The 23,908-nt window shown below is 46.8% G+C and overlaps 10 protein-coding genes and 1 non-coding gene; 7 read left to right on the top strand and 4 right to left on the bottom strand.

Moving 5' to 3' along the window:
- Positions 1-719: 719 nt before the first annotated feature.
- On the top strand, positions 720-2,095 carry CNAG_06220 (allergen). XM_012197822.1 has 5 exons: positions 720-840; positions 901-1,008; positions 1,063-1,297; positions 1,352-1,549; positions 1,603-2,095. Exons 1-5 carry the CDS (start codon positions 775-777, stop codon positions 1,716-1,718), a joined length of 723 nt encoding a protein of 240 aa, XP_012053212.1. The 5' UTR covers positions 720-774; the 3' UTR covers positions 1,719-2,095.
- A 125-nt stretch (positions 2,096-2,220) lies between these two features.
- On the top strand, positions 2,221-4,815 carry CNAG_06219 (amyloid beta protein binding protein 1). XM_012197821.1 has 13 exons: positions 2,221-2,433; positions 2,496-2,540; positions 2,614-2,717; positions 2,778-2,892; positions 2,945-2,993; positions 3,047-3,161; positions 3,210-3,305; positions 3,354-3,523; positions 3,576-3,713; positions 3,767-3,826; positions 3,883-4,216; positions 4,266-4,485; positions 4,530-4,815. The coding sequence occupies exons 1-13, from the start codon at positions 2,327-2,329 to the stop codon at positions 4,687-4,689; spliced, it is 1,713 nt and encodes a 570-aa protein (XP_012053211.1). The 5' UTR covers positions 2,221-2,326; the 3' UTR covers positions 4,690-4,815.
- A 336-nt stretch (positions 4,816-5,151) lies between these two features.
- CNAG_06218 (amidase) lies at positions 5,152-7,890 on the top strand. XM_012197820.1 has 16 exons: positions 5,152-5,385; positions 5,431-5,503; positions 5,553-5,601; positions 5,667-5,771; positions 5,823-5,868; positions 5,923-5,965; positions 6,023-6,227; positions 6,277-6,395; positions 6,450-6,635; positions 6,686-6,776; positions 6,837-6,853; positions 6,913-6,999; positions 7,046-7,142; positions 7,201-7,283; positions 7,334-7,428; positions 7,480-7,890. The coding sequence occupies exons 1-16, from the start codon at positions 5,255-5,257 to the stop codon at positions 7,772-7,774; spliced, it is 1,722 nt and encodes a 573-aa protein (XP_012053210.1). The 5' UTR covers positions 5,152-5,254; the 3' UTR covers positions 7,775-7,890.
- Positions 7,891-8,067: 177 nt separating this feature from the next.
- CNAG_06217 lies at positions 8,068-10,296 on the bottom strand. 2 transcript variants are annotated; one of them, XM_012197819.1, is made up of 4 exons: positions 9,774-10,296; positions 9,520-9,706; positions 9,269-9,456; positions 8,068-9,214 (listed from the first exon to the last, which is right to left on the bottom strand). In XM_012197819.1, the coding sequence occupies exons 1-4, from the start codon at positions 9,819-9,821 to the stop codon at positions 8,114-8,116; spliced, it is 1,524 nt and encodes a 507-aa protein (XP_012053209.1). In that variant the 5' UTR covers positions 9,822-10,296; the 3' UTR covers positions 8,068-8,113. The 2 variants fall into 2 exon arrangements, with proteins under 2 accessions (XP_012053209.1, XP_012053051.1); XM_012197661.1 differs by having other exon boundaries at positions 8,068-9,207.
- A 168-nt stretch (positions 10,297-10,464) lies between these two features.
- On the top strand, positions 10,465-11,722 carry CNAG_06216 (hypothetical protein). XM_012197818.1 has 3 exons: positions 10,465-10,752; positions 10,831-11,382; positions 11,488-11,722. The coding sequence occupies exons 1-3, from the start codon at positions 10,597-10,599 to the stop codon at positions 11,599-11,601; spliced, it is 822 nt and encodes a 273-aa protein (XP_012053208.1). The 5' UTR covers positions 10,465-10,596; the 3' UTR covers positions 11,602-11,722.
- On the bottom strand, positions 11,637-13,412 carry CNAG_06215 (hypothetical protein). XM_012197660.1 has 3 exons: positions 12,947-13,412; positions 12,330-12,723; positions 11,637-12,280 (listed from the first exon to the last, which is right to left on the bottom strand). The coding sequence occupies exons 1-3, from the start codon at positions 13,334-13,336 to the stop codon at positions 11,817-11,819; spliced, it is 1,248 nt and encodes a 415-aa protein (XP_012053050.1). The 5' UTR covers positions 13,337-13,412; the 3' UTR covers positions 11,637-11,816.
- Positions 13,413-13,690: 278 nt separating this feature from the next.
- CNAG_07915 (hypothetical protein) lies at positions 13,691-14,052 on the bottom strand (the record flags this gene model as incomplete). The annotated part of the gene is made up of 2 exons (XM_012197865.1): positions 13,691-13,809; positions 14,016-14,052. The coding sequence occupies 2 exons, from the start codon at positions 14,050-14,052 to the stop codon at positions 13,691-13,693; spliced, it is 156 nt and encodes a 51-aa protein (XP_012053255.1).
- A 71-nt stretch (positions 14,053-14,123) lies between these two features.
- On the top strand, positions 14,124-15,532 carry CNAG_13084. The gene is made up of 2 exons (XR_001046364.1): positions 14,124-14,270; positions 14,336-15,532. It is a non-coding gene; the product is annotated as a hypothetical RNA (non-coding RNA).
- Positions 15,533-16,130: 598 nt separating this feature from the next.
- Positions 16,131-17,570, top strand: CNAG_06214 (hypothetical protein). XM_012197817.1 has 10 exons: positions 16,131-16,426; positions 16,487-16,535; positions 16,588-16,605; positions 16,662-16,678; positions 16,729-16,786; positions 16,846-16,854; positions 16,909-16,998; positions 17,056-17,299; positions 17,373-17,509; position 17,570. Exons 2-8 carry the CDS (start codon positions 16,529-16,531, stop codon positions 17,154-17,156), a joined length of 300 nt encoding a protein of 99 aa, XP_012053207.1. The 5' UTR covers positions 16,131-16,426; positions 16,487-16,528; the 3' UTR covers positions 17,157-17,299; positions 17,373-17,509; position 17,570.
- A 231-nt stretch (positions 17,571-17,801) lies between these two features.
- Positions 17,802-20,990, top strand: CNAG_06213 (hypothetical protein; the record flags this gene model as incomplete). Its single annotated transcript, XM_012197659.1, has 11 exons — position 17,802; positions 17,898-18,292; positions 18,345-18,411; positions 18,462-18,492; positions 18,550-18,789; positions 18,848-19,026; positions 19,085-19,184; positions 19,232-19,342; positions 19,397-19,599; positions 19,649-19,770; positions 19,831-20,990. The coding sequence occupies exons 2-11, from the start codon at positions 18,103-18,105 to the stop codon at positions 20,988-20,990; spliced, it is 2,403 nt and encodes an 800-aa protein (XP_012053049.1). The 5' UTR covers position 17,802; positions 17,898-18,102.
- Positions 20,991-21,006: 16 nt separating this feature from the next.
- CNAG_07914 (protein phosphatase 2 (formerly 2A), regulatory subunit A) lies at positions 21,007-23,562 on the bottom strand. XM_012197658.1 has 6 exons: positions 23,128-23,562; positions 22,826-23,074; positions 22,410-22,776; positions 21,773-22,356; positions 21,437-21,725; positions 21,007-21,379 (listed from the first exon to the last, which is right to left on the bottom strand). Exons 1-6 carry the CDS (start codon positions 23,440-23,442, stop codon positions 21,369-21,371), a joined length of 1,815 nt encoding a protein of 604 aa, XP_012053048.1. The 5' UTR covers positions 23,443-23,562; the 3' UTR covers positions 21,007-21,368.
- Between the last annotated feature and the right edge of the window lie 346 nt (positions 23,563-23,908).

Here is a 23,908-nt window from a genome sequence, read left to right as displayed (position 1 = left end):
TTATTACGCAGAGAATACAGAACATGCTGGATGCTGGAGGTTATGAGCAGTTATGGCTCATGGTCGATGTGCTTTCAGGCGCACGCGCAGAGCCCGATGAAACTTGCGCTTCAATACCCTAATTACACTAGAGGATGTATTATTAGGCTATACAATTCGAAAGTAGTTCCGCATTTCATGACCAAAAGGTCCCGGCCTATTCCTTCGTCTGTCAAAGTTCGTCACCGGCAATCATTGATTTTGGAGCCCTTGTCCCTAGTTTATCCCCTCTCCCGTCTCTCATCTCTCATATATATCTTTTACAGAAAACTTGGAAAGAGCAAAGTAATCGTTATTGTTGTCCCCTCGTTCACATTGCTGTCCAGTGTATCCGGAAAGAGATGTAGTAAGGGCCCGTTGCATTTTACTATTAACAAGCTTTAAAGTCAGTCCTCCTCTCTCCCGCTCTTCTTAGATCACGACTTAACTGCCTTTCTCATAACGACAGCCCGAATCCACTTCCCGTATGACGTAGTGGCCGAGAAACGGTACGCAATACGCCAGTAAATGAATCTATAATATTTTTCTATGCTCGATGGCTAGCAGTAAGACAGACGTCATGCCTCCATGTAGTAGAAAGCTTGGAAATAAAGCGCTAGAGAATCTTGCTCAACGCTGCAGTGATATATAGTGCAACACCTCTGGCTTTTCGCCCACTTTTCTTCCACTCCATGCGATCTCATTTAATTGTTACTCTATCCGCGAACGAACCACATATTAACGTCAGAACCAAACATGTCTACTGTTACTCAAGGTGTTAAGGACTTCTTCAAGAGTACCTCCAAGCCAGACTCCACCGAGGTACATCCTTGAGGAGGGGGGTAGTATGGATTTTATGAGAAGCTGACAAAACATAAATAGGTCTGCACTGAGACTGCCCCCGAGGTCGTCCAGGAGCACATCAGGCCCCAAGAGCACACAGAAACTGCTGAGGCCATCGACCGAGAAAGGCATATCCACCATCACCAGGTGAGTACAACACGACATTTCTGCCGACCCATTTCACCTAACGATGTATCGCAGCACCGAATTCAACCCATAGAGCACAAGCAAGCTCTCGACGCCAAGCATGTTCACGTCACTGCCCCTGCCGTCGTCCGTGAACACAAGGAGGAGATGCTTCCCGAACATCAGGAGACCCTCCAAAAGCAAAGGACATTGCACAGCGACCAACAGACCACTGGCGAGGTCGAAAAGTCTCGTGCTAATATCGGAACTCATGTCAACCAACATGAGCACCATCACATTCACGAAACCAGTGAGTTGAAATGGGATTACATTGTATATCGAAATGTGTCTGACTTCAAAACAGTCCAACCCGTCATTCAGAGGGAGACCGTCCAGCCTACCGTTGTCCATCACACGGCTGCAATCCACGAAAAGGTTCATGATGCACCCATTGTTCACGAGGTCACCACTTTACCTACTATCGGCCACAACGAGTTTCTGAAGATGAAGGAGGGCCTCAAGAGTGCCACCCACACCGACAAGGGACACCAACACCAATACTGTAAGCAATGTTGAGGTCATAGCATAATCCGTTGCGTTGCTAATGACGCGCAGATGAGGGTGCTCCTAGAGTTGGCAGCCAACAAACTTCCGCTACAAATGCCGGTTCCACTACCAATGCTGGTTCCACTACCAATGCCGCTTCCAACAAGGAAGTTCCTACTGCCTAGAAGTAGTTTGCCAAACATTTCTTTGTTTTGGGGGATGTGAGGAGTTCAGGTTGAAATTGGGCATTTGTTTTAGCTATAAACTGTTCGGTTATAAGCATTGCTTGTATATATATGATAGCTTGGAGTTATTAGAAGAAGAGGGAAGATAGCCAATGTAAATATTCCTTTCACAACAGTTTATGTTCGGACCAATTTGTATACCGGTCCCGCTGGAAATACTGGCTATCTTCCCGATTGGAAGGTCGTTGAAAGGCTATAGGAGATTTCATCCTGGCAATCAAAATTGGAGTTTGATGTCGTTACACTACTATTTGATTTACAAATGATAATCCCTCGCGTAGGAAGAAGAATGCACCTAAGAATAAATGGAGGAAATAAATGAAGAAACGATGAAAACGGATCACATCCCCGCTTTTTCTTTTTGCTTTCCGCCAGGGTGCTGAGATTAATGATGTCACGACTTTCCATGTTTTGCTCGCATATGATTAATGTCGTCTCTCCTGACGGAACTGGCTGTCATCTTGAACATCTTAATCATTCCAGTTATCCCGCTTCCGACAGAATAGACTCATAAGGTTTTTGAGTCGCCTGGGCTATAAAACCGGCAAATGCCCTCTTCCCCTTCCGCTCTTGAAAGACGTCCAACTAAGATTACAAAGATGGATGATTCTATGGATGTCGCGGATGCCGTTACTGGGACTGCTTCTGTGCCTTCGTAAGTATGCTGATGGCTTGAATGGTGCAGGTAATATAATGTATTCTGACTTTCGAAATAAGGTATCGACCAGACGCAAAGGCTAGACGCTACGACCGACAACTTCGGTAGGTCTATTATAATTTCAGTGACTAGCTACAACATTGCCCTGTGCCTTCATTGAGCTGAACGTTCTACCAGGCTCTGGGCTTCTGCAGGGCAAAGATCTTTAGAACAAGCTCGAGTACTTTTGGTTGAGTGTGATGCTGCTGGCTCTCAATCTCTAAAGAATCTCGTTCTTCCTGGTGAGCCATTCTTGGCATGAGCAGCCAAATCCATCGTCTGATTGTTCCATGTTTTCCTAGGCATCTCACAATTCACCATTTTATCCTCCAAGACAACTACTGCTCAAGACGTTGCAACCAACTTCTTCTTGCATCCAGACTCGATCGGGTTGAACATCGCCCAAGAGAGCGTGAAGTGGGTATCGACGTTGACCATGATGGACGTCGAATACTGACTTCTTCCATAGGTACCTGAAGGAGCTCAATCCTGCCGTCAAAGGTGAAGCTCGTATGGAGGTGAGCTAACATCTGTTCCGGAAGGAAATAGTGTTGCGTTGACCTTCGTGCAGGACCCTGCCATTATCATCAAGACTGATCCTCAATTCTTCCTCTCCTTCACTCTCATTATTTTGTCAAACGTCGAACCGTCCCTTGAAAACCAGATTGCAGAGATCCTTTGGGAAGGTATGCTGCTTAAGTTACTCTAACTTCGGGGGCTAATGTGACTTGTAGCTTCTTCATCGGTCGGCGGCCCTGATATTCCATTAATCGCCATCCGCAACTCTGGCTTCATCAGTCGAGTCCAAATCCAACTTCGGGAGCATACTGGTCCGTAAATAATCTATCTAGGATCAGATCTCACTGACTTGTTGGCAGTCATTGACAGTCATCCCGATAGTACCCACACTCTTCGCATTGACCAACCTTTTCCTGCACTTGAGCAACACGCTCGCTCTTTGGACCTTCCTCACATGGACTCTATGGAGCATTCTCATATTCCTTGGGTAATTCTCCTTGTCAGGGCTGCTAGTCTGTGGAAAGAATCGGTGAGTGAAGAAACAATTCAAAAAGGATGGGAAGCTGAATGATGAATCCCAGCACGGCGGCAAGTTGCCCGAGACCAGTGAGGAGAAGGCAGAGTTCAAGGAAAAGCTGAAAGCAGAAAAGATCAAGGGGGACGAGGAGAATTACGATGAGGCGTTGGCACAAGCTTACAGAGTGTGGATTAAGTCAGAAGTGCGTGATGTTTGGGGGAAACTCTAGTAACTGGGAGCTAATCATTTCGTAAGGTGCCGTGGGAGATTAAATGCCTGTTAGATGATGAGACTGTCAAGAACATCTCCACAAACGTAAGTATCTAGCATAATATTACTGATAGCGCTAATATAACGAACTCTGTGCTTAGTCTAAGAACCTGCACATTCTTCTTCACACACTTAGCCAATACATCATCCCTGCCCCCCATCTTCCGCCTACCTCTCCGTCTCTTCCCGATATGCACTCCAGCACAGCCCATTATGTCGCTCTCCAAAACATGTACAAAGCTCAGTACCAGGCTGACCTCAAGCAATTCAGGTCTCTCTTGAGTGAGGTCTTACAAAATGTCGGCCTGCCAACCGATACTGTACCCGATGAGGAATTGGAGGGGTTCGTCAAGAATGTAGGTGGAGTAGGCATTATCAAGGGGACTCCTCTCAGCGACAGCAAAAACATCAGGCGTCTCTTGTCAACCGAGCTTGGTAAGTGTTTCACTAACGTTTGTTGTATGGTGGTTAACGATTGATATAGAAAACTTCGACGAGGGAATCGACTCCGCTACTTGCCTTTCCATGTATCTTGCCCTTCTTGCATCCGAAATCTTCTTCGAGTCCGAGAAACGATGGCCCGGTGCCAACTCTTTAGACAACTTGGCGGCAGACAACGAAAAGGTTCAACAGATCCTCCTTGATTTGTTCCCAATTTTCAATGAGGGTTTGCCTGAAGTTCTGGAACAGAGCGTTGAAGAAGTGTGCGTGTTTGGCCTTGGAGAGAACGAAGCTGATACATTTCCAGTATTCGAGGTGGTTTCGCCACCATTCCCACCACTGCCGCTTTTGTCGGCGGTATCGTGGCCCAAGAAGCCATTAAGCTTGTCACCAACCAGTACACACCTTTGGATAACACTGTGGTGCTCAACTTGATTAAGAGCGAATCATTCAAATTCAAGTTTTAGACAATGTCCTTAGCGTTGGAGGGAAGATGTAGTCATTTTGGGTGACTGTTGTAGATGATGTTAAAACAAGATACGATGTTAGAAAAGGAGGCATGAATGTAAGCATGTATACTATGCCAAAATCAGCGTGCAATCTTTTCCCGTTAGCTGAGTCCTCGATCAATGCTATCAGAGCTATCTCTTAATCACTCGGGGCAATCGCGTTCATTGTACCTCTCGAGGGGCGATGTTGAATGTGTCAGGAAGAAGGAGTGACGATAGGCCGGTCACATATATCATCCTCACAACAGCCTAACATTCCACATGGAGAGCTATTGTTCCGTGTTGAGAATGAAGGCTTCAAAAGTGCAATTTTCTATTGTCTGACATTATGCAAGAATTATGCAAGACGAGAACCATTCGTTCGCGCCGGCGTTTGTTAGTCGAAGTGGAGGTCGCTGCTCCCGGGCGCCGAAAGATGGTAGGATGGAGTGGACGCATGGAATCGCATACTATTATGTGATTTTGAGAATATTACATACAGACCTCATGTCTGTAACCATACGATCCCTTCTAACTACACAGGATGGTACATAAAACTACAGTCCGGGTCGCGCAATTGAAGCAGGAGGAGAGAGAGAGACTGGTGAGCGAGATGGAAAGCTTGCTGGGACTACAGAGCGAGCATCCGGAGGACGAGCAATACATCAGCCCAAGGTGAGTTATTATGCATGTGCATTAACATTACCTAACTTCAAGTAGGCCTGAGGAGATTGTGGGTAACCTGAAAAGTCACAAAAAGGGCTGGACTGCAGAACGTGTGATGATTGCTTTTGTAGGTGACATTGCGCCACATTTAACTTGTCTCAACAGACCACTCATAGATAAGAGCTGCATGTGCTGCTCAAAGGAAAACAAATTGCCTGACGGAAGGTAAGTCTGGTTTAACCTTCTGTAACATCGACATTTAAATGTCTGATATAGCTACCCTGTTACAGTATTGTTTCGTGAAGCACTCGACGAGGCCAAGCGGCTTGATAAAGAGTTCTTCGAGACTGGAAAGGCCGAAGGAGCTTTCTGGGGATTGCCATCAAGCTTCAAGGGTAAATGTTCAAATGAGTATCCAGAGCCGAGCTAAAAGTTTTCGTGTAAAGACACATTCAACATCAAAGGCGTAGATAGCTCCATTGGTGTTTCTCCGTGAGTACAACTCTGCAGCAGGGGCTGACTTTGATGGCTAACCGTCCTTGCCAGCCATTGCTTCCAACCTACCGAGGATTCCAACCAGGAGGGAGCTGTATGTCACTTCATTTCACTTGCTTATGTATTTCATCACTTAACATGTTGATCATAGCTTGTCAAACTCTTCCGAGCCGCCGGAGGCATCCCTTTGTGCAAAACCAATATTCCTCAGACTCTCCTTTCGTTCGAATGCAAGAATCCAATATTCGGCAGAGCGACCAATCCTACAGCAGCGGATAGGACTTGCGGTGGTAGTTCTGGTGGTGAAGGCGCAATTGTTGCGTTGAAAGGTACGCCAATGGGCTGGGGATCTGATAGTAAGTACCAGGGGTTCTCGGATGGATTTTGTATCTAACCAACGACTAGTCGGAGGCTCGTTGAGGATCCCAGCTCATTATTGCGGTATTTATACTCTCAAGCCTGTCATGGGAAGATGGCCTTCCAGTGGGGGCAGAGCAAGTGTCAAAGGTTTTGAAGGCATCAAGGTGTTTAATCAATTTATTGATATGACATATTGGGTGGCTGATGCTTCTTTACAGGCTGTGGTAGGACCAATGGCAAGGAGCGTCGACGATTTAATCTTCGCCAGCCGCACCATGCTCACCCTCGCCCAACAGTCTTCAGTCAGCTTGAACGGCGAGCAGTTGTTGCCGATCCCGTGGAGGGAGGTAGAGATACCAAAGAAATTGAGAGTGGGATATTTCACGGACGACCATGCCATCAAGGTGGGTAGTATTTCTCCTTTGTTACATCGAGACCTTGACAGCTATTGCAGGCTAGTCCGGCGTGTGTAAGAGCGGTGCTGGAGTCCGTCCAGGTGTTGGAAAAGGCAGGACATGAAGTCATAGAATTCGATCCTCCAGATGGTAAGTTCATAAGCCATTTGTTTGCTTGTATCCCTTGCTAATTCCAAAGGTTCATGTCAGTACCAGAAGCTCTAAAGGTGAACATAATACCCTGTCCAGCAAGGACTACAACCTGGGACTGACATTATCGATATAGATCTTTGCCGGGTTAACTTCTTCAGATGGGTATAAGACTCTCCTGGGCAACCTCGGATGCGATCCTATGGAAACTTCTATGCGTTTGGTAAGTGACATTACACTATATTATCATCTTTGACAAACGCGCGTAGACGACACTAGGTGCCAAGTATCCCAGATGGCTCCATCGAATTCTTACATGGTTGATCGCTAAATTTACAGGGGATCATCTCTATGCAGAAGTCTTTGGTGAGCTCTGTTCCTCGATTTCGTCGTGGTTATGAGGCTGACCGTCTACTACGTATAGCGAGCTCGAGATTTAAAACTGTGACAGAATACTGGCAGTACGTCCATAAGAGGAATGTCTACGCCAGCCATTTCCGAAATCTGGTGGGCTTGCCTTTCCTCTAGCGCTTGATCGGGCTAACGCATTTTTGCAGGCGTGGGAGCAAAACAAGTTTGACATGATTGTATGCCCTGTTCAAGCAGTACCTGCTTTGAAGCACGATGAAACAGAATGGCTGTCTCCCCTGTGGTAGGCATAACTTGACCTGCCGAACATACCTACGGCTTATTCATGGCGTAGTATCGGCACCGTCCTCTTCAACGTCGTCGATTCTACTGTCGGTGTCCTTCCTGTCACCCATGTCGACCGGGATCTTGATGTTCTCCCTGCCGATTACCTCGAAGACAGCAAGGGATCCAAATTGCTAGAAAAGAGAATGTACATCGGTAAACCAGGGAAAGAAGACCCAACTTATGATGCGGAAAAGATGCACGGTTTGCCTGTGGGTGTACAGGTCGTTGGGAAAGCGTGGGAAGAAGAGAAGGTGCTGGAGATGATGAAGGTTTTGGACCGTCTGATTGGGTATGAACCGTAGGGACCGGCATATTTGTATTGAAGTGGAGCATCCATGTTGTGAGTTCTGAAAGTACGTATCTTTCAGCCATGTATGTCCATGTTCCAGTGAATGAGATCGGTGAATGAAACCCCCTGTTCTCTGGAGACAAGTTGAATTTGCCAATGATTCGAGGATAGACTATATCACGGACAGCCCCATCAAATAATTCTCTTGTAAAAGCTTAGGAAGAGGAGAAGGTTGATCTCGAACAACTTGATTGGGAAGAAGCTTAAATTGAAGTAAAAAGCGACATTAAAAGATTTCAGAAGATATATTCCACACATGCTTGCATTGAAGTTCATGACAAAAAAAACCCTATTAAGCCCAATCCGGGCCCGTCTTCCTCAACTGATCAAACTCAGCTCTAGACAAACCATTGGTTAACCATCTATTAAACAATTCCTGCGATTCTTTTGCCGTCGGCTGATTGATTGCAACCAACATCATGTGCTCCGCAAAATTATTATCCACCCCCCATTTATCCCTCAATTGCGTTTTGAACGCTTGCAGCTTCTTCGTGTCAAACCTATGAGGTCCACCGCCCGTATATCCCCCGCCGAGGTAGACATCGACTGATTTCGCCAGAGGGATGACTTTGATCTCTATTTCACGTCGCGAGAAGGGTCGTTGTAGATATGCGTACCATTGGTTGATATCCGCCTCTGACCAGCCTCGTACCATCATTCCTTTAGCGAGGTTTCGCACAGTACCTTTTGATAGTTGAATATCACGATAACCACCTTGACCATCCGACTCTCCGAATTTGTGCTTCACTTTACTTTCTGGCTTGCTTGAGCTGCTTCCGCGAATCTCTTGAGTACTATTCTTCTTGGGTCCTTCGACGGGTATACCCATTCGTTCCAAGATCTTTGCAGCCATTTGGATCTCACTGTTCGATTTCGGATTCTTCAGTAGCGAGAGCACTTTTTTACGTTCTTCGGCGGGGACTTCCTCCAATCTCATCGCTTCTTCCGCCTTGTTTATAGAATCCTCCGGTATCTTCAATTTCAACTTCCCTTCTTCTCCTCCTTCAACTTCCGGTCCATGACTTCCTAACTTACCAGGCCATCCAGCCTTCCTCGCCCTCTCCGCATAACTCTTATTCCTCCTCTCTACCTCTTTTTTATCATTCTCCTTCACCCACGCATTCATATTCTTTTTCGCTTTCTCTTTATCAACAGAGTTGAGCGCGAGGATCATACCCGCGATCGCGGGATCGGCGTAGCCCGCGCGATGGAGGTATTTGTATGGGTTGGAGACGTGGATGGAGATGGGCATGTCTGCATGGATAGGAGGATCGCGAGGTCTGGAAGATCTGGACCTTGGTTGTGAGATTGATTTTGATTTGGAAGAAGATGATTTGGAGGATTCGTCCTTGGAGGGCTTTGATGATTTCGATGACCTAGATCTTACTTTGATCTACAGTCACATATCAACCCTCAATATCCGTGATACAGTTCCGAGTATACTCACAGGCAATGCCCCTTGATCTCGACTCATCCACATGACCGTCAACACGCTCGTCTTTAGACATACTACTAACGTGAACAGGTCCGGGTGAAGTAAGAAGAAAGCAACGCCTTCGATAAGGCAGCCCATGACCAACGTCGGCCAGTAATTTTCCAGGTGTCTTTCGTGTTTTCTTTTGAGATAATCGTTGTCTCCCGACATATTTGCGATAAGCAACCTCCCCAAACACTTTAAAAAGTATAATTAGGACTCACTTTGATACTGCAATGGAATAGCAAGGTCGAACGCCAAAGCAAGGATCATCGAAATCTCCATCGGACTTGTACGTATCACGATCCATCCAGCTACAAAGAAGCCAGAGAGGACGATGATGTCCCATACCCCTGTCACGTCGGAGACAATAATTGTGATTTCGGAGAGCCATCCCCCTGACGGTGCGAGCTGAGATGGACAAGGCTTAAGTTTGATGTATATCGCTTATCGTATCAAGCGGAGAGGGAAGACGTACCCAGCTTTCTCGGAAGTCTTGAGCGCGCTGTCCAAGGTCTCTCGGCATGGGCGCCGAGGGCAGTCATGAGAAGTCTTCTTCGGGAGCGCCTTTGATCGTCGTTCTGGCTTCCTGCTTGCCTTTTCTTTCGTTTATTTTGAGGACCAGCCCTTATTCCTCTGCGATTTGACGTGCTTTTGAGATGTTGGTCGCAGGCGTACAAACAAGTACTATAAATTCCAGCTCGGATAGATTGCGTGTATAGCGAAGTGAACATTGATTTTACGTGCCCTACCATATCGGCCAATCCAATAGAATACTCCCTTGGGAGAGATGGATCCTCCTTTGACATATGTCCCTCGGCTCGGGAGCCGGTAATGAAAGGATGGTCGGAAAAGATTGACCTCCACAGGCTTGACCTTACATGATGTATCTCATTGAATACTATGATCTTTATTAGTACAAACCGTATGGAATGTTTTGAAAATGTCCCAGATGGACAAAGATGAAATAAAACGATCGATAGCAGGTAAGTACGAGCAGGATTCACTGCACCTACACTACTGACTGCATTCTCAACGATGGATCGTTTGGCGAAGTTTGTTCGTTTTTCTGGTATTTTATTTGTGCTCCTTTTGTTCGGCCTTGTCCGCCCTCACCTATTTAGGTCATGTGATCTGACATCATTATTGCCTCAGCTGTACGTACCCCCCGCCGGTCGATGTTCGTTCTGCCGCACGCAAGTTGACTTTTATTAACCTGCTTTTAACTTCTTTCCTCCTGTCATCAGCTTGGATCTTGTCGCGAATCAAATATCTCTTTTAAGAGTTACCATAGCACCCCAATGAAGCTCAATCCAGCAATTCCACTCATCGCCCTTGCGACCTTTACCGCAGCTATGCCCGCTGTCCAGCTGCCCGTCGGACTTGGCCTTGACAAAGAACCTGATAGCAGCAAGGTCAACGTGTCTTTATATGTTATGTCAAAGTGTCCCGATGCTGTACGTATATTACTTCCTCTAGAGTGAGGATTGATAAAGAGTAAGGAAACATACTGATTGAAAAGATGCCAACGATAGAGACTATGTGAAAACGTATTCGGCCAAGTTCTGCGCACCGAATCCATACTTCCCAAGATCTCCCTTTCTCTCCATTACATTGGTACCCTCAACCCCTCTTTACCCTTGGGCGTCGACGTAAAACACGGCCTTACCGAAGCTTACGGTAACGCCCACCAACTATGCTTGTACAACCACGTGCCCTTAACACAATTCTGGGCAGCAATCGAGTGCATGAATTTCCCTTCGAGTTTCCCAAAGGATATTGGGAAGGTCGGATTTACGAAGCAGTGTGCTGAGGCCGTGGGGGTGGATTGGTGGGGCAGTGGGGTGGGAAAATGTGTGGAGGGGAAGGAAAGGATGGAGAAGGCTAAGAAGGATAAGGAAACGCAGGCGGAAGGAAAGGAAGGGTATTATGTAGGCAAAGACGGAAGGAAGTTTCTGCTTGAGAATATCGGAGAGACAGAAAAGACGGGCGTGACGACAAGTTGTACGATCGAGATTGGGAGTACCCTTGTTTCAGAGGGGAAGCGGACTTGTGTAGTGGACGGTGGTATATGGAAGGGGTGCGATGTGAGTTTTCGTTTTCTTTTCTACCACCTTTGTTCTCTATACGTCTATGTCTCTTGACGATATCTGTATCGAGGTAAGAGTTGGTGCTGATACATTTCGTCTAAGGATGGACATACAGCTGCGGACTTTGTCAGAGTCATCGACGCGGAATGGAAGAACCTCAAGAAAGGCGCCTCTTTCATTGATGAGGCTTTCAAAGATGAGCATGCAGAGGACTAGAGCATCAATATTCTTTTTGCAAAACCTTGCCATTACTCTTTGTATAAACTTTCAGGCCATGTAGGACACAGATTAGAACTGTGACCATACGCCAATGTATGCATATAATCTAATCTAATATATCATCATTACCGCCTATATATACAGCATCCACTCCATCATCATCACCATCGTTTCTAGCGTAAGAAGGTCAAATTAAGGTATATATATAACGACTACCAACCCAAGAACCCCTTATCTGCCTTTTCCCCCGCCCTTGTCACACCTACTGCATTCCTCAATAAACCGGGAACAATCTTCCCCTTCAAAATCGTATCTTCCACCACCCTCGGTATCTCCTGCGGCGTCACCCTCCCATAAGAGATATACGCCCCTGACGGGAAAAGGATGAGCATCACACCCGCAAACTTGTGGCCCCCTAAATGACTAATATTGAAAATCCCAACTTCTCCCCCGTCCCCACCGTTCACCGCTTCAATCCCTTTGATCCGCCTTCCCACTTCCCGCTCCCGGTCTTCCTCTGTACCAGAGACCTCTTCGAGGGGAGGGCCATCGAGGTTGACGAGGGAAGAACCTGTTTCGTCGATTGCGATGTCGTGTGCAATGAGGCAGGTGTGTAGAGCAGATCGGAGGAGGGGAGCTGCGATGTGGCACCGTTTGTCTCGGCGTTTGTGCGAGCCTACCTAACGTATCAGTTGTCGAGTTTGGAATCAAAGAAAAGGACTGACAAAGCAAGACGATAGCACGATAAGGCATCACCCAGCTCCTTTTCCTCTCCACGCCTTCTTCCCCTTTCCCCTCTTTCCCAGCCCTACCCAGCTCGCCACTCAGAACGCTTTCATATAACTCTTTTGCACCTTCCTTTGAAGTCTCCACCTCGTGCACGACTTTCCAGTCGGGGAAGACCAAAACGGATTGATCGATTGGATCATTAGATTGGGAGATAAGCGAGGAGGAGTAGAGGGAAGGAGGCGCAGAGATAGGGCTAGATAAAGGTCGGGAGGGGGGAGGGAAGAGGGAAGAGGAGATGTATGGGAGGAAGTCTTTGTTCTTATCGCCTTTAATGGAGGGCGCGGATTCGACGACTTTGTTAAGAAATTGCGCGAGAGAGTTTTTCTCGTCCTATTAAATCAAATGATTAGCATATAGCAAGTATAGGCAAGCTTCATTAACCGTTGTCGAGCCTGGATTGGCTTATAAAGCCGGTCATCCAAGCCAAGTGTATCCTTTCTCAGAGCGAGAGCTAAGGTCCAAAGGCCGGCATACATGCCGTAATGTAATCGCAACCCAAACTCCAAGCCTAAGAGCGACACCGGCCAAGAGTCAATTGAAAATGCAAACCCACTGTATGATCTCTTTCCCAATCACTCTTTCCCGTTGAAATTACCACCACTCTGCCCTTCCCACCCTTTGCACTTCCCGCCAAATCAGTCTCCCAATCTTGCTCGAATCCTTTAGGCAATCCCTCAATCTCACCATACTTTTCCTCGACATACTCTTCATAGGGCTTCCCACTGTACGCTTCCACTACAGTGCCCGCTCCACTTTCGGTACCGGAACCAACTGAACATGGCAAACCGCACGAGACGCAGTCAGACTCCGACACTGGCACATGGGCTTCAGCAAGTTTCTGGGCCAAGACAGCGTTGGTCTTTTCGCGCTCTGGGGCATGGTGGTCAGGTGGGAGAGAGCCGGTTGTGAATGATGAGATGGCAGAGGAGAGTTTTCCGAACATAGTTTGTTGCAGATTGTGGATCAGATGAGAAAAGAGTTAACGGATGAGATCAAATGAGATGGGGTGTAAATTAAATAGACCCCATCAGCACGCAGCAGCAATTCCTTTCATTTACTCGGCGCCGGCTTCGGTTTTGGCCGGGTTCGGTGTTGCATGATGCGCAAATACGTGCGGTTTATGTAACGCCGAGGGGCTCGGACTTCAGTTCTAGAGTGCGTGATTCGCTAAGTTTATCAGATAGCTTCGTTGAAAGCACGCATCACGCAACTGAGAGGCCAGTCGACCTTTGCTACTTTTCTTTCAAAATATACAGCAGCATACATACAAGCTATAGAAAGCGTTAAGAGAGTACAATCAGGCATAAGAGGACTGAGTGACGGCAAAACCGAGAGTAGCCTCTGCGAGGTCGGTAGTGATGGCCGTGACGGTCTCCAAAAGCACACAACAGAGCCAAGTGGGCTCTGATATATTTTCTAACATTCTATTATCCAGTCGGTTGAACTCTAAATACTGACGGCATTTGACGTCCGATAGACTTGTGTTTGGGTAGATAGAAGAGTGAAGATAATTCATGTACATCAGCCGAACATGTGTTACCTTCCGTTATAGTAGACGTAGTACCCATAAGCCGAGAAGAAAGCTCGCTCGAAAAAAGTCCCAGTGGAGGATGTGAACGCACCGAGATCGGGACAGTATGTCAGTTTTCTTCTGGACATGATGGGTTTTGCTGTAAATTCGACCCGCGTTTGCTGCTGTAAGTTCAAAATGCATCACCGTGTTTGCTGTAATTTGGACTTTGATTGCTGTAATTTCATTCAAATCATCATATCTCCTTCAGTTCTGCATACTATGATTAGCGCTTGAGGTATGTGGTAGCCAGAGGCAGGTTCTATAAGTGCACGCTACCAGCGGCGTGCATGCATAGAAAAAATCGGTAAGTATCGGTGATTTTATTTCCCCCCTTTCCCGCCCACTGAGTCCGCTTTTATAAATTCACAGGGCACTCAGTTCATCTCCAGACCAGCTCAATTTCCTACCATACCTCTATGACTCATTGGAAAATCATCTAAAGGTGAAATAATGGGGCAAAAAAGCGTCATGACCGCAAAATTGACATCTGAAGAACAAACTCCCTATATTACCTTCCCTCATTCCGCCCTTTTGTATTTCCTCATCCAAATCCGCTTCAAATCAGCCCAAATTTCGAAGATTCTCCCATGGTACATTGGCCCACAGTACGGAGCAAAATATTTCAAAAACGAATCGTGTGACGTGCCAAAATGGCACCCGACCACCAGCGCCCTATATCTTCAATTCCCTTTCAGCTATATCGCTCACTATCTGACATACGCCGGTTCCGGGGGGTAGCTTTTGAACCATGTGTGCCGGAGTTCTCACCTGTGACTGTTATCTGTTTGATTTACACTACTTTGGTATACCTAGAAACTCTCCAATGGTGTTGTTCTCATATCATCCCGACATCCACCAGCAACTTGGCGCAGTTATGAGATGCCCCATACTGAACTATTGTTCGTAAGCTACCTCAGCTGCTTTTACAGAAAGGGCTTTGGATGATCTTTTCCAGCAGCAGAAGATAGATACCTTTCCCAGTAAACTACTTGGCAAAGCTCATACTATGACACTAATCTATGGACGAGCAGGTGCTAATTGTGGGGTTATGGATCGACTCCTATAATTGGATATCGGCTAAATTCGCCTAATTTGAGGTCTTGCAAAACCATAATGTAGCATTGAGGCTGCCCAGCTTTTAACTTAAAGCCCCACGCCGGCACATCTCTTCACTTTTACTCCACGCTCGCCATATCCCCTCCAGTTGTCACGTCCACCAACCTCATTCCGACACATTGATCGACTTCAATCGACTTCATGATTATGGCTTGTTTCCTTCATCTCAATGAGCGAGATGACAAAGTGCTTAGCCCCAGCGCTCATATACGCATGGCAACCAGAAGGCAGTCCACGTATCAGACAAGGAGGAGGATGTCAACGAAAGCTGCAGAAGAGGAGAGACAATCTATATGTAGACGGATAAGTTGACGATTGTAGAAGTCCGGAAGGACCAGATAGCCCCTAGTGGGGAGTTGTCATTAAACTAGATGCAGGGACCCAACTGATGTGAGAAAGTAGCGCTAAGCGGCGACATGGTAGGTGTTAGTCGTTTGCTATATTTCGCTTCCTCCACACAGAAGGTGAACTTCAAGAAGGCATTCATTCTACCGACTCTATAGAGGCACATAAATCAATTGGAAATGATTTTGGTTCAAAGGAAATTCATTGAAGTGAGCGAAAGCCTTCAAAATTGTGGTCAACAAAAGAAGCTTCCAAGCCAGGCTCAAGACGCCCGAAGGGATGAGGATCAATGAGAACGAAGCTGAAGAAGTCCACTTGAGAAAAGTCCCAGTGGGAGATGTGAACGCACTGAGATCGGGACAGGTTTCAGTTCGTTCGGACATTTAAACTTCCCATGCATGGAATTTTCATATGGTTATTAATTGTTTAGACAGCGTTTGAATTTAACGCCCTAATTAAGTCTTTATTAGCGTTTGGATCGGTGTGGCCGCTTTTTCCCATCATGATTTTACTTGAATCGGGGGGTTTGTTCGATAGCAGTTCTACTGATCACTCTTTTTGACCCCCCAAAACTTCCTTTTCCGGTAGTTTACTCCCACCTTACTCCGTCATGCGTCATTACACTTTCCGTCCATCTTGCGCGTTCGGCGACTGTTCGAGAGATCGGAGCTTGAAATTATTAAAATCATCCATTCAAGCTCGAGAAACAGCAGCAATTGTTGTTTCCATCTGCCAGACAGACACTTTTTTGAATCGCTAATTTAATTCTAACGGCTGCCGATCGTACTACTCTCTGTAATAATAAAAGGAGATCTTCTACTTCTGTGGAGAGGGGAGATTTGCGTCCGCCGCTGATTACATCATTGACGACCTCCACCTTACTACTTTTAAGATAGTCTTGGCTGCGTTTCTTGTCGGCCGGGGGTTCGCCTTCGTTTGTTGTCGGTTGTCTTTGTTGTTGTTGTTTTTTATTCCGCTAACATTTGAACCTTTGTAAAGGTCAGCTTTTTTTCTGAAGTAATTACGTATTTGAATCTCACTCTCCAGTTCGCTCTCTAGGACTATATACATTGCGAGTGATCACAAGCACACGGCTTCAACATGGCAGGTAAGTTCGAGGAAATTACCACTGGGGAACCGAAACTAATATATTTTTTTAGTCTGTATCCCCCTAGTTTGTAAGTATATGTAAGAAAGGGGTCAGAGGGCGAACGTTAATTAACTCACTTTGAAGGCGGGTTTCCAGAAAAGGTCAGTTCATTGACACTCTCGTCTCATCCTAGCGCTAATTATTTATTCAGTTCAAGCAAGATAATACTCCATCACAAGGTGGCCGCATGTGTCCAAGATGTCATAATCGTAAGCAAATGTCTATATCAGTATGGCCAATCCCCTATCGCGTACTGACGCTAGAAAAGCTGCCGTCGGTATGTTCAGAATTTCGTTGGGACAAGATCGCCTGAGCTAAACTGAGTGCGCAGTTGGTGGTTCAACGCGAACTTGGTTTGAATTTTTCTGGATCCCTCTAATTCCTTTTGTCAAGCATCATATCTGGCTATGTACCATCTGCAGTATGTTCTTCTTTATAAAGTCGGCCTCCGTTGACTGATACATATTTTGCTTGATAGGATGGGAGATGCGCCAAGGTGACGGACCTGACCCTCAACCTCCAAATGCCTATGCCCAGAGACCTCCGCCACCAAACTCATATCCGCAGCCTGGGCATTAGGGGGCGAGCATCGACTGATCTTGGGGATGAGTGTCTTTCTCAGTTTTGGTAGGGAGTAGCGGTTATACACGGATTTGCGTTGTAGCTGTATGAGGGGTGTATAATAGTAGAGACAGATAAAATGGTATTCTTATGAATTGTCTGTGAGTATCAGGGTATACTACTAAAAATGGTGGCTATATACGAAGCTGATTTCAAGGATCTTCGATCATTTAGTTCCCCAGATCCATCAAGGGTGTCAAAGCGTTTTCAACGTTGATTGTCATCCGACGTAACCATATTTTTAGACGTCTCAGCTGCGTCAATGAAGCACTGCCGATTTCCATCTATATTCAAATTCCGCTTATTGCTCAGTAAGGGCGATTTATTGCAAGGTACTCACCGCAAGATATGGTTCTAAGTTGTGACTGTAGGGTCAGGCGAAGTGACAATCAATCACACAAGGAAGCAAACACAATCCCCTTTCGGGGGAAAACGGGTCACTCTCTGTTTCAATAAAATCGATGGCTGTCTGTCATTACGCTAGCCAATCTCCTAGGCTGTAAACTGAGTATAGGATTCCCCCTCGGTTTGGCTGTTGCAAACCCTCGACTTCCCAAAAAACTCCCCGGAGCCCACAAATAGGCGAGCCTTCAAGCTTCAAAAGGTATGTTCCTTTAACTTAATTCATTTCGGCATTCAAGCCTTTTAAGAAAGGGCCTTTGAGATATTCTTTATGTTGGTAACCTACACTGCAAATAGCCGCTTTTGGATTGCAACGCATTTGCGACTTTACGAAGGATCAGCTTTGATGAAGGAGTTTGGTGGTGATGAGGTGACAGAAGGACGTAATGGTCTCCAGCATAAGTTGCCACGCCGAGTCCCCTAAGCTCTCTCTTAATATACTTGTGCTGACTGACAGTGGCCCCATCTTTCTTCTTCCTTCTCCCTCAAAACCCAGTTCACTATGATAGTCCTTTCAATCACCCCTCTGCTCCTGGCAATTCTGGGGCAGGATGCTCGCGCAGACAGCAATCCAAATCTCAATGGTATGGGCTCGGGTTATACATCTATACCTCTGTATAGAAATGGTGCCGGGGCGAACATCTTGAAAGTAGGAGTAGGTACGCCAGAGGTGGTCATGAATTTGACGTGCTGTAAGTACAACTGGTAGCTCCCACAAGAAAACCACTGCTAACTTTGAGATAGCCACAAATGTTGAGTTTCTGTTAGTGGCTACCAATGATTGCGATGACTGCGTTGACGATGGCAATGCGTAGGAGTAATTTGCTCGGAATTTTCAGCGGTTACTGATGTCAATGATAGCTACACAGTCACTGACTCGTCTTCCGTCGCTGTAAGTGCGAGATAAGGTAATATTTGGGCAGCTATGCAGTCATTAATACCTTATCAGACATCTCAAGATACCTTTATACATACCTTCATATACCCAGCCGGCATTTCTTCTACTCTCTCCCTCCGCGGACAATTTGTAGCAGAGAGTCTCACAGATGAAAGGGATGATTCTAGTACCACCCGACCCATTGGACTTATCATTGAAGTACAAACAAATGATCCGGATGGGGACTTCGACGGAGCGAATGTGGAGCTTAGTGACGGAACAAGTGGTTTCTGGGGAATGGGGGTCTACCAGGTGAATACAACAATTTCTTCCTTTGTATAATTGTCCAAAGTTCACTTTGACATGGTAGGCGGACAAATCCCGATCGATGATCGGTGACATGATCACTGTCAACGGCGGTGGATCGCCCTCTCAAGAAACCTCGTTCACAGTCGGTTTCGACATCAATAACTATTCTGCTTCTATAGCTGAGCAGGCTGGTATTATTCACTGGGGTGGTGTACCTAACGGAAGCTGGACTGGGGACTTGTGGGTTGGCTGCGGTGTTGGCAACCTCCTTGGAGACTGATTATGATTATGATTGCAGCAACTGGTTGAACGCCAACTCGTCGGTGGCAGGGAGCTGGGGTTTTGGCCTCGACTCCATGAGGGTATCCGATGAAGTTATTAACCTCGATAGATACTATGTAAGTCAGCATTACTCTTGGCCAGACGATTGTTAAGTATCCATTAGGGCTCCATTGATCCCGGGTTTGACGAAATTTACGTGCCCACTTCCGTGGCCGAAACATTCTTTGCCAAGGTCTCTGGTGCACAACGAGACACAATAGACACTACTCGTTGGGTAAGCAACTTCCACAAGAGACATTTTAACAATGTCTTATCGACTCTCTAACAGAATCTTCCATGTGGCATCAATATCTCCATGACTCTCACAATCTCTGGCACAGCGTACGCTGTTGCTTCGTCTCAGCTTGTACAAGCTCGAGACGCCGCAGGGCGGACATGTTGGGGTTCAGTGGTAGCGTGGCAGAATAACAGCTTGGCCGAACAGAAAGGCGAAATTCGTCTGGGCACGCCTTTCATGTCAAATGTCTACTCGTGAGTGCTATTTATATATGTGAAGGCAAAGCTAATTACAAGATTTCAGTGTTTTGTATTATACCGACAGCGCCCAATATGTTGGTCTGGCGGGTAAGCCCAACAGCGTCAACGCCCACAACCTCGCCGCCCGCTCGGAGGGACATACGAACACCAAGCTTGCTGGAATCCGTAAGCTCATTTGTCAAATTCTCTCCTCCCTCCGCGCATCCTGACGACTGATATTCGTAGTCATTGGAACACTTTTGGGTGTTCTCCTTCTTCTATTTGCAATCTGCTACTCTCGGAACCGGAGTTCATTCCAATCCATCTATTATCGAGCTGTTCGTAGACAACACAGAGCTCAAATGAATGTGATGGTTCGCAGCGCCACTTTGCCACCTCAAATGATGGTCATGCCTATAGCAAACCCCGCTATAATGGGCCCGATGGGACCTATGGGGCCTATGGGTCCGATGAGACCTGTGACAATGAGTGGACCTGGAAATACGATGAGGGGTGGTAGGACTGGAACGAATTTCGCGCATGGGGTTTATCAACCTGTTGCTCCACCAGCATATCAACACCCAATCAACGCCAGGCAACCTGCGGCTGGTCATGACCAGACACAATTGCTTCTTGCGAACCATGACAACGACCACAATGACCAGCACCAATTCGAGAAGATGCCTTTCACCGTCGAACAAAAGCCCCAAGGTTTCTACTCCCCTCGCTTACAGGAGAGCTCCCTTCCTCGATCGTCTTTCTTACCTTTCATCCCCCGCATGTCCTCCATCTCACATCAAGGTCTTCGACCTCAAAGTTCTTCCCCAGGATACACCCAACCCCCCCAATCAGGCGAATCCAAAGTGCGTTTCGGACCGACAGGTGTTGGAATAGCAAGATCGGCATCGTCGATGTCTGCCGGCAAGTCTGTCAATGAGTTTGGTATCCTGGACGGCAGCGGTCGGGACCTACAGTCCGGCGTTAAGGGAAGAGAAGCGAGGAGGGAGAAGTTTATGCAGGATTACGCCTCTGGTGGTAAATTAGATGTTCAACAAACCTCTCACCACGTGCCATTCCCAGGAGCTAGCAACGTATCAGAGTCACCATCGCGATATCACAACCCCTCACAAACGCAGGTACAGATGTATTCTACCGTAGCTCCCCAAGCAGATGGTGTTTATGCGCATTCACAATCTTCAGAGAAAAAGCGCTATTTCTCATGGAGGCCGGGAGGTGATGCGGACAAGGGATCATATAGGCCGGTACTGAACGGGGTGAATGAATCCAACGAGGAGCAAACACGGAGAAAAAGTTGGTTCGGAGCGAGAAGCGGGGGTTGGAAAGAGGCGGAAAGGGCAAGAGATCGAGAGAGGCTGGCGCAAGGGGGAGGAGAGTGGGTAAATTGAAGAAAGGCAAATGACGCGTGTATCTATGATTATATCATTTCGATCCGAGCATGCAAATATCATTCAGGGTAAAGAATGGGGGTGTCCGTGAACCACCATCCATCGGTATAAGAGCCAAACATTCATACCAATTCTGCTAACGTCTTTGGGGAAAAAAGAAACTCTACACTTCAGCCATTCCTTTCTCGTAATACCTTTCTGTTCAAATCAACTTGCCGTTTTGGTTTGTGAGGGTATAGAATGAATAACCTTTTATACATTGTTACTGGAGTTTATAATATGAGAAGAAAAAACAATGGAACGAAAAAGTAAAAAAAAAAAAAGTCGTATCTAAGTCTCTTGTGTCTGTCGTTTCTTATGCATATGTTGTTGCTTGGCTTATGACAGGACTAACGGACAATATCAGCCAGTCGTGGCTTTATCAAGCTCGACGAGATAAAACTCACTCATAGGCTCAGCCCCCCTGACATCATCCCCTGTCGTCCTCTCATACGCTTTTGTAGCGAAATACCGCACATCCGCATCTTGATCCTCTTGCAATTTTCTCAATGCGGGCACAACCCGCCTGTGAACCAACTCCTGCCCTTCCGGTGTCTGAGCGAGGACAGAAGCGAGAGTCTCGAGGCACTTTGCGACGTTGAAACGGATGTTGGGAATGGCATCGTTGGCGAGGTTGAGCGCAGCGTCGAGAACGGTGTCACGAATGATGGCGGTGTTGAGCGAAGGTGCCATTGTCTGTTTCTTGTTAGTATTTTGCCAAGTTATTTTACAGGGAGACTCACGGTGATGGCAAAGATAGTGGTCATCCTGTACAAGTAGTTTTGATGGTTGCCCATCTCCAAAACTTTTGGTATAATGGTAGTCTTTGCCCACTCGACGCCAAAGACATCTGTCAACTTTTTGAGATTAATCGTAGCCGCTTCTCGAATAGAAAACACGGTATCGCCCAGCCAAGACATGCAGAGAGTCCCGAGCTTGTCGTCAAAGAATTCGACGCCGAGCTGTTGAGCGAGAAGAGGGATGTACTCGATGATAGCTTGACGGACTCGCCATTGCTTGTCCTCGGCAAGAGTCATGATGGCGGGAAGGAGCGCTTGAGAGAGACGATCGATACCAATAACTTCATTAACCATGTCAAGCTTGCCGATCAAATTCAATCGGACATCGCTAAATTCATCCTTGAGGAGTTGTAAGAACAATGGGAGCAAATGCTCAATGGTAGCGTCCTTGCCAAGCAAGGGTGCAAGCCCAGAAATCTCCATAGCGAGAGCGGCACGAACGTGCTGAGATGAGTCAGTGGCCAGGTCTCGAACGCAAGGCAAGAGTCGGGCGAGGATGACTTCCTTGTCGACAAGCTTGGCAAAACCTATTCAAACTGAGCCCGAATATTCCATAGTTTCTAACGCAAGAATAACTCACCAGGTACCTGACCTGACGCAGCAGTCCTGACTTCTGCCTCGTTATCCTTCAACAAGCCAACAAATGCACCAACGAGCTCCTCTCTGATAATACTTTCCCCTGCGCTCTCCGCAAGCCCAACAAACTCGTTGGCAACCATGTATCTCACCCTCCAAGACTTGTCAGCGATGCTGGCACGCATGGGTTCGAGTAAGTTGGTCTTGGTCTCTTCGTCGGAAAGAGCAACAGCAAGGGCAATGAGGTCGGGAATCGTGAGGAGACGAACGGAATCTTGATCGTCACCGGCGAGTTTACGATACATCGGGATGAGTTCGGATACGATGATGTCGTGTTGGCCAGAAGTCTCAGAGACGACTTTGGCGAGAGGCTATACAGAATCAGTCAAGTGAATTGTTGAAGAAGAGGGGAAACCTTACGCCAAGGGCCTTCGCAGCAGCTCTCCGAACCATAGGAGTATCGTCGTGACAAAGCGCGCCAAAAAGCTTCCTCATTTCCTCTTGAGAAGACAAGCTAGCATTAGGGTAAGGTGCGGCGAACAAAGCGCAAGCAGAGGTTCGGCTGGTAAACCACTCTCCTGTAGAAAGTCGCTTGACGATAGGAAGGAAATATTGTTCGAGATCTTGAGCAGAAAGCAACACTGAAATCTTGGAAATGCTCTCCGCGGCCTTGCGTGATGTTAGTTCAGAACAATCAACATTAAAAACACTCCTAAACACACCTTCTCCCTAACCAAAGTTTCCTCCACAGCAGTCAAGTTTTCCAAAGGTCCCAAGATGACATGGGCATACTCCTTGCCGCCAACATACTCTACGAAGTTGCCGAGTTCCTCCGCAAGCACTAACAAAACTTCGTCCTCGTCATCGAGCTGGTACTGAATAAAGGGGATGAGTTCTTCGCGCGTACGGGAAGGGCCGAGAGCGAGGGCGATTGTAGAGAGACGTCTGATAGATGAAAGACGAAGGACGACATCCTCAGACTTGAGCTCATCCATAAGGAGGTGGATAGGATAGAGGTCCGAGTTCGGGTCTGACATGGCGGTATCGGTGTCGTTGGGCGAGCAAAAGCAAGTAAATTCTGGAGCTACGATCCGGACTGAGTAAGGTGTGCAGGTCCGGCTGGAAAAAGGATGAAAGGATAGTACACTAAATACACCCAGAGCATAACCACCACTCGGCTCGTCACCGCGTAACCACATCTAGGCGTCACACACAACAACGGGATCAAGTGACGGGGTTTCAGAAGTGGCACTCGTATTCCCATATCCTTTTACAAGAACAATAAAAACAAAGATTTGGCTATTAAAAGGGCACGTATACGGGAAAGCATAGATCATGTCCCGTATATGGATATTGTGAATTTCAATCCCTTGCCCTGCAAGTGCAAGGATACATCAAAACACTAGACAAACATGGGACGATTCTACAATGCGAGTAGACGCGACGGCTACTATACAGTACCAGTACAGTAGACAAGACAACATTACTGACAATTGAACAAAC

Source organism: Cryptococcus neoformans, chromosome 12 (assembly GCF_000149245.1).
Source record: "Cryptococcus neoformans var. grubii H99 chromosome 12, complete sequence".
Taxonomy (NCBI): Eukaryota; Fungi; Basidiomycota; class Tremellomycetes; order Tremellales; family Cryptococcaceae; genus Cryptococcus; species Cryptococcus neoformans.
The sequence above is the reverse complement of the archived record's forward strand: the minus strand, read 5'-3'. Positions and strand labels throughout refer to the sequence as shown.

Excerpts from the sequence above, each read along its gene's own strand:
- CNAG_06220 (XM_012197822.1), top strand. The coding sequence starts at position 775 with ATGTCTACTGTTACTCAAGGTGTTAAGGACTTCTTCAAGAGTACCTCC. Across the intron at positions 1,009-1,062 it reads GGCATATCCACCATCACCAG|CACCGAATTCAACCCATAGA; the intron begins GTGAGTACAACA and ends GATGTATCGCAG. Across the intron at positions 1,550-1,602 it reads GGGACACCAACACCAATACT|ATGAGGGTGCTCCTAGAGTT; the intron begins GTAAGCAATGTT and ends AATGACGCGCAG.
- CNAG_06219 (XM_012197821.1), top strand. The coding sequence starts at position 2,327 with ATGCCCTCTTCCCCTTCCGCTCTTGAAAGACGTCCAACTAAGATTACA. Across the intron at positions 2,893-2,944 it reads ATCGCCCAAGAGAGCGTGAA|GTACCTGAAGGAGCTCAATC; the intron begins GTGGGTATCGAC and ends CTTCTTCCATAG. Across the intron at positions 2,994-3,046 it reads AAGGTGAAGCTCGTATGGAG|GACCCTGCCATTATCATCAA; the intron begins GTGAGCTAACAT and ends ACCTTCGTGCAG.
- CNAG_06218 (XM_012197820.1), top strand. The coding sequence starts at position 5,255 with ATGGTACATAAAACTACAGTCCGGGTCGCGCAATTGAAGCAGGAGGAG. Across the intron at positions 5,869-5,922 it reads AGCTCCATTGGTGTTTCTCC|CCATTGCTTCCAACCTACCG; the intron begins GTGAGTACAACT and ends CGTCCTTGCCAG. Across the intron at positions 7,000-7,045 it reads TGGAAACTTCTATGCGTTTG|ACGACACTAGGTGCCAAGTA; the intron begins GTAAGTGACATT and ends AAACGCGCGTAG.
- CNAG_06217 (XM_012197661.1), bottom strand. The coding sequence starts at position 10,104 with ATGTCAAAGGAGGATCCATCTCTCCCAAGGGAGTATTCTATTGGATTG. Across the intron at positions 9,707-9,773 it reads AAGACTTCCGAGAAAGCTGG|CTCGCACCGTCAGGGGGATG; the intron begins GTACGTCTTCCC and ends TGTCCATCTCAG. Across the intron at positions 9,208-9,268 it reads GAGATCAAGGGGCATTGCCT|TAAGATCTAGGTCATCGAAA; the intron begins GTGAGTATACTC and ends TGTAGATCAAAG.
- CNAG_06216 (XM_012197818.1), top strand. The coding sequence starts at position 10,597 with ATGAAGCTCAATCCAGCAATTCCACTCATCGCCCTTGCGACCTTTACC. Across the intron at positions 10,753-10,830 it reads TGTCAAAGTGTCCCGATGCT|AGACTATGTGAAAACGTATT; the intron begins GTACGTATATTA and ends TGCCAACGATAG. Across the intron at positions 11,383-11,487 it reads GTATATGGAAGGGGTGCGAT|GATGGACATACAGCTGCGGA; the intron begins GTGAGTTTTCGT and ends ATTTCGTCTAAG.
- CNAG_06215 (XM_012197660.1), bottom strand. The coding sequence starts at position 13,336 with ATGTTCGGAAAACTCTCCTCTGCCATCTCATCATTCACAACCGGCTCT. Across the intron at positions 12,724-12,946 it reads ATTGGGAAAGAGATCATACA|GACGAGAAAAACTCTCTCGC; the intron begins GTGGGTTTGCAT and ends TTGATTTAATAG. Across the intron at positions 12,281-12,329 it reads TCGTGCTATCGTCTTGCTTT|GCTCGCACAAACGCCGAGAC; the intron begins GTCAGTCCTTTT and ends TACGTTAGGTAG.
- CNAG_06214 (XM_012197817.1), top strand. Across the intron at positions 16,999-17,055 it reads CTGGCTATGTACCATCTGCA|GATGGGAGATGCGCCAAGGT; the intron begins GTATGTTCTTCT and ends TTTGCTTGATAG.
- CNAG_07914 (XM_012197658.1), bottom strand. The coding sequence starts at position 23,442 with ATGTCAGACCCGAACTCGGACCTCTATCCTATCCACCTCCTTATGGAT. Across the intron at positions 23,075-23,127 it reads AAACTTTGGTTAGGGAGAAG|GCCGCGGAGAGCATTTCCAA; the intron begins GTGTGTTTAGGA and ends ACATCACGCAAG. Across the intron at positions 22,777-22,825 it reads CTGCTGCGAAGGCCCTTGGC|CCTCTCGCCAAAGTCGTCTC; the intron begins GTAAGGTTTCCC and ends GATTCTGTATAG.